This window comes from Quercus lobata, chromosome 5 (assembly GCF_001633185.2).
Source record: "Quercus lobata isolate SW786 chromosome 5, ValleyOak3.0 Primary Assembly, whole genome shotgun sequence".
Taxonomy (NCBI): Eukaryota; Viridiplantae; Streptophyta; class Magnoliopsida; order Fagales; family Fagaceae; genus Quercus; species Quercus lobata.
Genome location: NC_044908.1, coordinates 70506551 through 70518703, shown reverse-complemented (window position 1 = coordinate 70518703; position 12153 = coordinate 70506551). Strand labels below are relative to the sequence as shown.

General features: G+C 33.5%; 1 protein-coding gene across 1 annotated transcript; it reads right to left on the bottom strand.

Annotated features, from left to right (window-relative positions):
* Window positions 1–5962: 5962 nt before the first annotated feature.
* LOC115989802 (ankyrin repeat-containing protein At5g02620-like) lies at window positions 5963–11882 on the bottom strand. Its single transcript, XM_031113680.1, has 4 exons — window positions 11205–11882; window positions 10839–10994; window positions 7430–8001; window positions 5963–6895 (listed from the first exon to the last, which is right to left on the bottom strand). The coding sequence occupies exons 1-4, from the start codon at window positions 11740–11742 to the stop codon at window positions 6119–6121; spliced, it is 2043 nt and encodes a 680-aa protein (XP_030969540.1). The 5' UTR covers window positions 11743–11882; the 3' UTR covers window positions 5963–6118.
* Between the last annotated feature and the right edge of the window lie 271 nt (window positions 11883–12153).

Sequence of the window (12153 nt, the reverse complement as noted above, 5' to 3'; positions counted from 1 at the left end):
TCTCAAGATAAGTTTTTGATAGTCTTCCTTGAAATTTTATTCCAGTCAAAGCAAAAAGCACAGATTTCTTATACATGTTATCCAATAGAAGTATTTCTTTTATTTTATTTTCACCCACAAATGTGAAAATTTTCTCCAATTTTACTTTAGTGCAAATCTAAGAAGTTTGTTCCATTTTATTCTAGTTTTTCTTTTTATTCTTCTTTAGATTCGAGAATCGGTTTAACCATAGCGGTTCTCGATTTTTCCAGTTGAGCTGGTAGTTTTCAGTTTTTTTCAGTTTTTCTTTCATTTTCGGCTTTTAATGATAATCAGACCGGATTGGTGTCCAGTTCTCGGTTGAACTAGCCTATTCGGTCTGGTTTTTATAACCATGGATGTACTTTGCAATTTACCCAAGTTAATTATTAAGGAAAGCAAATGTTACAAAAAATGAAACAATCACTTTTTTCAGGCCTTAATGGAGGAATTCGCCAAAATTAGGGTGACCCTCACTGCAAAGTCCCAAGTCTTGATTAGAAGACTGTTTTCCCTTCAGCTCTTTAATCTCTTGCAATTCTGACTTTCATAGACATGGTAAATCACATAATCTTGAGTGCAAAAACTCTCATTTAATTTGTGAGGGAGAGACTTTGCTAATTGTGTATATACTATATATGTATGCCTATCAGGCTATCATCTTGTGTCTCGTGTTGACTGTACTGACTGTAAGACAATTGATAGTCCCAAGGAAATCAGTGCTAAACTACGTGCCACAAATGGTGAATCACTGCTAGATGCGACTCTCTAATCACTAGTTGGCTGAGAGTTCGATTTATTTCACCAACACACGACTGGATATTGCTTATATTGAACACCTTGTCTATCAGTTTATGACCACACCCTGATCTGCGCACTATGTTGTCATCTTTGGATCCTTCAATATGTGAAGGACACATTCTTCCTGGTCTTCTTTTCTCATCCTTTGCTTCCTACATGTTTCCTTTACAAGTTAGAGTTATATTCTAAGCGATTCTCTCATCAGCCTGCTAACACCACCTTGGAGATGCTCTGTTACACTTTGGTATACCTCAGCATGCCTATCCTGCTTATTGTGACCGCAAAAGTGTAATTCAAATTTCCACAATGATGTATTTGACAAGCACACCAAATATGTCGATGTCAATTACTATTTTGTGCGTCGTCACTGGCAATAGTGCACGCTCCATTTTTTCCTATAACTCACGCTAATTCGTTGCCAATTTATCTACCAAGCCTCACCCTCCAAGGTTTTTTTTTTTCCTCTTGTTACGAAACTTTACCATCTCGTGTTTGAAGGAAAATGTTGGAATATTAATTTAGTTTAATTTTAGGATCATTGTCTTTCATATAGACTACTATCATTTCTTGTAAAGGATCCATAAAGTGTGCCTATAAATAAGCTTCACATTTTATAGTTTTATACATTAAAAATAAAAATCTTATGTTATTTTTCTCTTTTTATCTCTCTTTATTTTAACATGTACAATAAAGATATCATGAAATTCCGACGAATTTTTCACTTGCAAAGTCGCAATATATCACAGTACTCCTTTTTTGTCCTATTATTTTTTCTATTTTTTGTTAAATTACCGATTGTTCTAAAATTTAAACTATCAAAAAATTGTAAATTTAATTATTTAACATGATTCTAACGCTCCCGACTTTAAATAGGAGGTTGAGTAGAGGAGACATGATCAAACTCAAAACCACCTACTCTGATACCATATTAAATTATCAATTGTCTCAAAAATTTAAACTATTAAAAAATGATAAATTTAATCTTTTAACCACATAATTCTAACATCTTATTACCATACTAGAGGTCTCTAGCCTACCATCTTGAGTTTGTCAAACACTCCTATTTCTCATAAAGTGTAACAACTGTTATGTTCAAGGATTATCATGTGTGAAAGTGATTTTACAATTTTTTTTTTTTTTTGGGTAAAATCAAATTTCTTTCAAGAGCACTAAAAGATACAGTAATATTTTATACTCATACCAGGTGGAACTCATCACAACCTCAAACATTCTTTTTACATGCTAAGGTTTTTCTTTTTTTAGAAAACTATATAAATTTATTTCACGGACTGTTACTCTATATAATGAGAAAGAAAAAAAATAGGCATTCCTCAAATCAGTTGACTGCCTCTATATTCGCTTTAGCAACCTTAGGAAGCTTTGGACATTGTTAAGACCCAAGAGCGAGTCCAGATAGTATTTAGATCGAAGTGTTTATATAGTTTTTATTTTTTTTGGCTAGAACAATTCCATAGAAACCAAAATTTCAAGAGTTGAGTAAATACTATATATCAGACCAAGCAATATTATAGAAACCATAAATTCAAGAGTTATATACATATCAACTGTAACATCCCAGCAAGTCAAAAAAATAAAAAAAAATAAAAAGTAATGGTCAGATTTTTGGGACCACGCGTGCCCCACCTAACACACTAACTCCCACCACACATCTCGCTCATTGGCTCTTATCCTCTTGGCCGGCCATCCCTCTCTTTTTATTTTCTTTTCTTTCTTTTCTTTTCTCTCATACACTCCTCTCTTTCACTTGCTCATCCTCTCCCACCGGTACCTCCATACCACCATTACCACCATCATTTTTCCGACAATGTCACTGAAAAATCCTTAAGAACCTCTAAGCATCTTCATCTTTTATTTGAGGTAAAAGTTTATAATATTTTTGGTGGATTTATATGCTTTTATTTGAGGTTATTTTTATCCAAGTTTTAATAATGATACCCATGTGATTTATGAGCATTGGAAGTAATATTTATGTGTTTATATGTATGGGTTTTGTATTGGTGGAATTATTTGATGAGTGGATTTATGATTTGTGCTAATGATGACTACCTAAGGTTTATGTATGGTGGAAAATTTGGGGGCTTTGGGTTATAACATGTGATGGTTGGTAAATCCAATTTTTCCATTGTTATTGGGTTTATTTGGAGTTAGTTGAAGTTTTAAATTTCCTGTCTTAGAGGATATTTTGATTTTGCTTTCATGGGTCTCTTATTGATGTAGTGAAAATTTTATGGAAGCTAGTCATAATATTGGAAATGATATTAAATGGGTTAACTTTATAAATTGGAGTTTATGCCTTGTGAATCAATTTGTTGAGAAACTTCGAAAGTAGATTATATTATTATTGATGAGATTAAATACTAGGTTTGCCTAATTAAGTGCTTATTTGGCAATTCCTAAATTGTAGCTAGATACAATTTTAAGCTTTATGCTTATTGTGTTAGGTTTGCTTGATATTGTTGAAGTTCTAACTAATCTCTTTTGGAGCTTGGAGAATAAGGCTTTTTGTGGGTTGGAAGGTAAGTAGCTTTTTAATGGGATTTTTGAAAAATAAACATGTGCATAAATGATGTTTTTGGGTTAGACACACTTTTGGAAACTACCTAGGGAAATTATATTTTCCTAAAAACTATTGTGTCGTAACCTTAATATATATATATATATATATATATATGAAAATGCATCATATTTGGTATTGCATTTGGGAAAATGCAGGAATTGTTGATATGAAAAAATGAGTATCTTTTATTTAATCTTTGATTAGGAAATCTTGGATTTTATGGTATATTAAAAAAATTAAAAGATGTTTATCTTGTCTTGTTATGTGGGAAATTGTTAGAAAATATTTTGATAAGAGTGAAACTGAAAACCTTACAAACTTTGTGGAAGTTAGATTATTTAAGGTTTTTCTGAAACTACCTGGTTATAAACTATGTTTTTGAAAGGAAATGTATACTTGTGAGCTTTATGTAATTTTTAACACAATGTCATATGTGATTTCTCGGTGATCACCCGATTTGGTTTTAGTAGTCTTTGTGATAACGAAATCAAATCCAAGTCAGTGCCCTTTCACTTTGAATGACGCATTCTTCCCTGCTATTCATTGGGGGAAGAGGTTCCTTGATTGTGTGTGAGTGAGGCTGCTGCCCATGGGGCCAAGATACCACATGTAAGAGAGGTCCTATTTGACGTGCTCTCTCTGCTGCCCTTGGGGGGAGAGAAAAACCTTGAGGGTATGGGTGAAGCTGCTGTCCATGGGACCAAGAGTCTGCATACCAGAGAGGACAATATCATACCAGTTATGAATGGGTGGATCATCTGACCGGTTTATGTGATAATTTGGTATATTTGTGATAATTAACCTTATATTAGATATTTTGGTTTTGAAAATTATATTGTTGGTGCTCACAGATTATAATATATAGTTTCAAGGTATCTATTTTGAGAAACTTTGTATTTCAATATTCAGTCATTCTTGTCATATCATATTATTATTATTAAAGATGAAACTTGTATTTCTCTCATCTCCATTAATTATGCTACTTACTGGGTGTTAGCTCATCCCACCCTCTAACAGTTTTTTAGATTTATTAGCTATACCTTGGATATGGAGCTTACTTCTTTCGTGATGATTAGAGCTAAATTTGGAGACTCTTGCTGTAAATGGTTGGTGACTCGATCTTGTTATGTTTAACGAAACCTTAATTAATTTTGTTGGAGGTGGGTCGCTTGAGGTTTGTTAGCCTTTGACGTGGTAGATCTAGACTCGATGTTAAGGTCCTTATTCTTGATAAGATTGTGACTTTGTGTAGTTTAATTAGAGTTTTGTAATATATTCATGTATTATGTGGAAGCACTTGATTTTTAGTTATTGTTCGTAAATGTGTTAGAGAGCTCTGACTTGTAATGTGGAGATTTTAGTATAGTTATATATTCTTATCCTTTGAAAAAGAAAGGAAAATAAAGATATCCTATAATTTGATTTGCCTAATAGGAAAAAAATCTACAGGTACCCTTGGATGTATTTCTCCTACTTTGGACCCTTTTGGGTCTGGGGCATGACTCTCTAGCCTATCATCTTGAGTTTGTCAAACACTCCTATTTCTCATAAAGTGTAACAACTGTTATGTTCAAGGATTATCATGTGTGAAAGTGATTTTACATTTTTTTTTTTTTTTTTTTTTGTAGAATCAAATTTCTTTCAAGAGCAAAGTTTTTAGACCCAGATTGTTCATTGAACCGTAAAAGAGAAAGGTTCAAGGTTTTTGAGGTCAAACCAGGGTCGAACCGTGATGACGTCATAATTAATTTAATAATTAATTAAAGCCTAAATATAGATATTAAATTTATAAAACTAGCAAAATTGACTAATATATCTATATATGTGAGGGAAATTTAATGATTTTCAAGCATATATTTAATAATTAAATAAGAAAGTTAATAAAATAAAATAATAACCATGAAAAAATTAAAATTTATGATCAATTTTTGAAGTAAAATTGAATATTTTTGAAAGATTTTAATTATAATTTTTTTTTTCTTGTAAGAGATGGATAATTTAATTAAGTAGAATAAAATTGTGTTAAGTTGTTTTTATAAATAAAAAAATGAAAATAAAATTGCTAAGGGGTTGGACCGCACAGTTCTTGCCACCGGTTCATGCGGTCCAACCCTGATTTTAGAGGTTCACAGAATTAACAAAAAATCCAGTTCTTTATTCTTAAAACACCGGTTTTCACGGTCTGATCTCTCGGTTCGGTCCGGTTCTGAAAACCTTGTTCAAGAGCACTAAAAGATATAGTAATATTTTATACTCATACCAGGTGTAACTCATCACAACCTCAAACATTCTTTTTACATGCTAAGGTTTTTTTTTTAGGAAACTATATAAATTTATTTCACGGAATGTTACTCTATATAATGAGAAAGAAAAAAATAGGCATTCCTCTAATCAGTTGACTGCCTCTATATTCTCTTTAGCAACCTTAGGAAGCTTTGGACAGTGTTAAGACCCAAGAGCGAGTCCAGATAGTATTTAAATCGAAGTGCTTATATAGTTTTTATTTTTTATTTTTTATTTTTTTGGCTAGAACAATTCCATAGAAACCAAAATTTCAAGAGTTGATTAAATACTATATATCAGACCAAGCAATATTATAGAAACCATAAATTCAAGAGTTATATACATATCAACACTGTCTGTCTCTGTAGTGCCCATGAAGAATTCCTACGCATATCAAGACAGAAGACTGTTTTTCATAAGTTCAACAACTTGGCTATCTTAAACCGAGAATTGCATAGTCTGTGATGTATCATGGCAACCCCAGTGTTCTCCCACTGAGTTGTCTCGACAGGAATTAGTATTGCTCCCACCTTGAAGGCGAATGGAGGAACTACGAATTTCAGCTTTTCGATTACTGTAGAAGAAATAGGTGTCCGTTGACATAGTACGGCAAGGAAATGCCTCCATTATTTTCTTGAGCAAGTACTTGTAAGTTTTTGACAGAGAAAGATAAAGAGGGAAATATGCTAGTGCGAAGATGCCAACTGGAAGGAAAGAGAGGGAATAGAGGAGAATTTTTGTCCACCTTTCTTTACTACGTATCATGAGGATGATCGTTGCAGAAAATGATATCATCATCATTGAAACGGAGAGAAAAAGAAATGTGAAGCCTAGCATGAGCTTGTTGGGAAGCGAATGCTTGAAGTCTTCTAATCGAAATGGTGCTGTGAGGATTGAAAGAAATATAACCACTGAGGTCAAAGCACAGGTAAGTGAGAGTACATCAGTTGCTGTGAAAACCACAAAGAAAGAATGATTAAGAAGGACTGGAACACCAGTATTCTGATTAGGACCTCCTGGTATTGTGTAGGCTGCGGCAAAGGCAACTGTCGCGATGAGAACTGCCACAATAGAGCATCCTTCTGCAGTGTGCTTTAGCCAATCTCTGGCAGCATTCCGGAGCTCTGTGTTGTTTTTAGCAAATAAGCCTTCAGCAGTAAGCTTCTTCTTGTTCCGATGATCAATGAAATGGGCTTTTGTGACAGACTTTACTCGCTGCACACATAAACATATACATGAGAACCACATTGATGACCAGCCAAAAATACATCCTTTGAAGAGGCCATCTTGATTATATATACATCAGAGGCTAAATCAATTTAATCCCTCCACTGGATTAAGAGATTGTAAGTTCCCCAAAACTAAGTACAATTTCAATTGAAAAGTTTAGGGTACAGCACCTAAGGAATTATACTTAAATTTTACTATTTTTAACTAAATAAGGCTATTGAGGGGATATTTGAGAAACTGAGAAAAAAAAATGCAGTTAGCCTAAAAGCCATCGCTAGTTGCAACTACTTTTATATGTTGATTAGGATCTTCTACATTTTAAATTGATCTATTGTATGGTTCAGATAATAGAAATATGTACCCAATATCATATCAGCTAAAATTTTAATCGAGATTACAGTATGTACATAATTAAATATAAGAAACAGGCATCTATCGATTTCAATTGAAACCACACACACAAAAGTAGACTGATAATGTTTTAGTAATAAATGAGAGTGGTGTTATTAAAAATAGCACCTCAAACCAGAGCAGCTCCTCCTGCAATTCGAGTGCAGGGCCTCGCAATTTTTCAGGAACATAATCATCTCTTTTTGTTCCAACCATATGCAGAATGGAGTTCCCATCATTGTCAAGCCTTCGAACCAGCCACCTCATTGCTACTTCCATTGTCAACACAAGCTTGAAAACCTCCAACTGGCGGTACTTGATAGCTACATGCAATATGGTCCGCCCTTCATTATCAATGTGCTCAACCGCCTGAGGGTATATTTCAAGTATTTCTCTAACGATCTCTATGCACCCTGATTTAGTTGCTAGAAACAATGGCGTAATTCCTCCAAGTTCCAGTACTTGTTGCAAAGAAATAGAAGAGGGCAGCTGATCTGGGTTATCCACATTCTCATTTGTAGTTGAAACATCAGTACTTCCATATTTGTGCAGCCTTGGTTTACTCGTGTCAATTCCAGAACTAGTGATCTCCCATGAGGTATCTTCTTTTACTAACAATTTAGCAAGTTCTAACGCTGATTCATGGCTTAACTCTTCCTTGGAAATGTCATTGCTCTCGGCCGAACTACAGCACATTTTGACTTTTGAAGAGTGAAAGTAATTAGTAGCTTTATATAGACATTATAAACACATAATTGCAAAGAAAATTATAAGTAAATAGAAAATTCCAGGCTCTTCTATATTCATCCATCAAATCATGCAAAGATTTTTTTTGGTCTGTACTAAAGAACTATTCAATATTGTATTTTAAAGGTCTGTAAGGATTTGTAGGGTTTAATATCTTTTTTATTATTAATAAAAAGAATAAAAAAATCCCTCAAAAAAAAGGCTTAAAGATGAACTATAGTCTGTAAACGACAAATTCTAAGGCAAAAACAATGCCTTTAACTACAATTTATATTTAATCATGTAGCCTTAGAAATTATAGATATATAAAAAAAAAAAAAAAAAAAAATGTATTAGCCAATAAACTAAATAATTGTACTACAATATTGTTGGTCCGAAATTGAAATTATGCACAAAAAAGGACACGGACTGGTAATTTAATAAGTTTATATAAAAACCTCTCCTAAACTTATTAAATTATTGGTCAATGTACTTTTTAAGTTTAGGAGGAAGTTCAAGGTTAGAAGTTAGCAGCATTTTATTGTATTTATTTTTAATTATTTTAATAAAAATTTTCATTTTTAAGAAAGAATAAAACGTCAAGAAATTATACAATTTTTGTCGCATACGTAAACACTCGGCACAGTATATCTGTATATGTGACCCTTCAAATCATTGATGACTCTTTCCTAAAAGTTTAATACATTTAAAAATGAACGACTTTCAGTTCACCTACCAAATTATTGGACATTGATTAAATGTGACTCCTCAAATCATTGGCAGTGAGGTGAACATCATTTCTATCATATGTAATGTAGAAAACAAAGTAAAGGAATATCTTAATGCTTTGGACCATGAGCAGGACAAAGATAGGAGAGAGAGGAATTGACTCCAGGGATTTCCCCTCCTAAAAACAATATAAAACTAAATGTGGATGCTGCTATCTCATAGACTTTCACCTCCTTAGCTGTGATAGCAAGAAATGAGTTTGGAGAGGTGTTAAAGTTATGGGCTAATATTCATGATTTATGCACGCCTACTCAAGCTGAAGCAGCTGCAATTCTGCAGGCTCTAAACTTCGCTATCACAGAAAATTGGTGCAACATCACTGTGGAGGGGGATTCAAAAATATGTTTTGATGCCCTATCCAAAGCAAAAGATCCAATTGATTGGTCCATCTCCTCCCTCATTTGTGATGCTACTGACATGAGTGTATCTTTTGATAATTGTGAGTTTGGCTAGGTTAAGAGATCTCTAAACTCAGGAGCTCATTCTGTTGCTAAATATGCTATTGCTCTTAAAGTAGGTTTCTTATGTAATAACTGTAATTTGCCTCCCCCTATCTTGAAGGCTTGTAGACAAGATTGTTGTACCTCCTGTTGTTCTTCTTAATCTAATGAAATGGAAGATTATCAAAAATAAAATAAAAAAATGAATACATTTAAAATGATTTGACTTTCACCCAACGAGCTATTGACATTGATCACTGCACAAATGTACACAGTTCATGTATTAAGTGCTGATACAGTGCTAAAAAGTTGCTATCAGGAGCAGATGCAATAAATTGAAACTTTTTCTAAAAAAAAAAAAAATGTCGATATACTAAAATAAAATATGGCCAATATGTGTGAAATTATGTAGGGGCAAGGGTCAAGGTTTAAATTTCTAGGAGAGAATTTCATATACATATATACTTAAATTAGACTGAAATAGAATTTCTATCTTGAATCAAAATGAATTATGTAAGTATTGAAGTTTACATTAACTACAATGTAAGAATACTTCCCTAAACTATTACAATTACATGCACTGACACACTCAAATAATAATAATAATTTTAATTTTAATAATAACAATAATAATATGGTTTAAATAAACAATAGAATATTATGTTCAGCTCTATGATTGAAGGAGTTCAACCATGGATAGGTGGGATTGGAACAAGGTGTCCCATCCCCTATATATGGGGTGGGAAAAACTCGGAATGGAAACAGAGTGGGTTGGAGTTATTAGTCATCCATAATTGGGTAGCTTTGACATTAATGAGGAAGTCAATATTGTACTGGTACTAGTCATATTTGGTGATATAAATTTTACATCAACCATAAAATCGGTACTCATACTTTGTCCTCTTTTAAATATACCAGATAAAAAACTAATAAGAGATTTTTTGGGTATTTTAGTTGTTACAATAAAAAAATTAAAGTTATAGAAAGTTATAAAACATTTTATCTAATCTAATACATTAGTTTAATGTATTTAGGATAATATTTAGGTTTACAAAATATGTGAATTTTAATAACATGTTATAAAGATATAAATAAATACATTCATACAACTATGTGTGTGTGAGTTTATAAATAGCATTAACCTCGAAACAATATATTAGTATCAATAAGTATTAAAATATTTTATTCTCCTACCAAAATGCAGATACGAAATTTACTCTCTCTCAAACAGTGATGTGAGAGAAAGTAAATGAGCAGTTATGAGAGCATAAAAATGAAGATAAAGCAATAGGGGCAAGAAGGGAAAAAGACAAGACTGGACAGGGGAGCAAAACCCATCCTCACCTAGTCACCTCTACAAGACGAGTGGGACATAGTTGGGCAACGTGGAATAAGCAGGACGAGTAATTTATATGGTTTTACCCTCCCTTAGCTGGATCTTTGACATTAAAGAAATATTATATATGAAATAAAAAATTACCTTCTGACAAGAAATATAAAAAGGAAAATCACACCATTTATATGTGCTGAGTAGGAGAAAAGAAGGAAAATAGTGTTGATTATGTTGACTATATGATATTTACCCTTACTGGAAATTCTCTTGAGGAATCCACGCCTGCGCACCGGTTCAAAAGCTTTGGGGTTGCATGAGAGAAGCTGAAGAGCTGTCATCCCATCTTCGTCTCTTTCACCAACCAGATACTTGAACCGTCCGTGTGTAGCGATTTCCAAAGCTATACCTGCTCTTATGTCATTTTGTGTATGGAAACCACAACCCAAAACACAAAGCAAATTCAAGACAATCAAAGGAGAAATTATGTAAATACAATTAGAAGGGTGATATAGCTAGCTAGTTACACAAACACAATATGTGTACTGTAATCGGGTTTTGAAAATACGATTTCACAAGCTGTTTCCTGCGACTAGTTCGCTAAAGTGAGGGAACTAACCAAAGTGCTGAGAAAGGATGGCGATGTGAAGAATAGTGGTCTTGTCATTCCTCTGAACAAACTTTTGCATGTCCTTTTCACCATAGTTTAAACTTTCATCTGCCAGAAAGTTGAAAATCTCAGTTTTACCATAGCGAGCTGCTCGAAAGAGTGGGGTTTCTCCAAGCTCGTTGCGCATTCTTAACAACTCTTGATCTCTCTTTATCATCTCTTCTGCTACCTCCACCGAGCTTCCGTGGTCGAGAGTAGCTGCCTCGTGGAGGATTGTGTTTCCAGAACGGTTTTTGCGGCCCAATTTGTTGTCATGGCAGGGAGGCAACTCTTTGAGAAGACTGAGTACCAAGTCAGCTTGTTTCGAGTAAGCGGCCTTGTGGAGCACTGTGTCTTCGTGTATGGTCAGTATGTGTAACGCGTGGTCCTCCATATCTGCACAGAGTTTTAAAACTGCTTTCGTGTCTTCTTTCAGTAGAGCTTCGTACAGCTTTCCATTTGATTCATGATCTTTATAAACAACCCTTTTTTCTCCCGTGGAAGCCATCAATTGAAGCTGTGAAGAGGAAAGGGAGGGAGGGAGGAAGGTTTTCAGAAATCAGAAAAAGCTGGTTTATAGGTATGGAGGTTTGGTTTCTTTGAAGGAAAATATTAAAGTAAAGAAATTTATTCAGATAATGCAGCTTTTTTTTTTTTTTTTTTCCTTACTCTTTATCAATTATATTCGTGAGATTTAACTTTAGCTTTATAGCTTTATAGCAATTATTGTTAGATTTTTTTAGACATTTGTGGGCTCAGATAGTGCAGTATACTTTATATGATTTGTACTATATTTCTTCTTTTACAGTAATGCTATTTATGTCGTGGAAATGTACAATTGTCCTTTAATTTTTTTTTTTTTTTAATGAATGGAAAAGGTCCTTATGTGGATGATTATTGACCCGACTTATTTAAACAC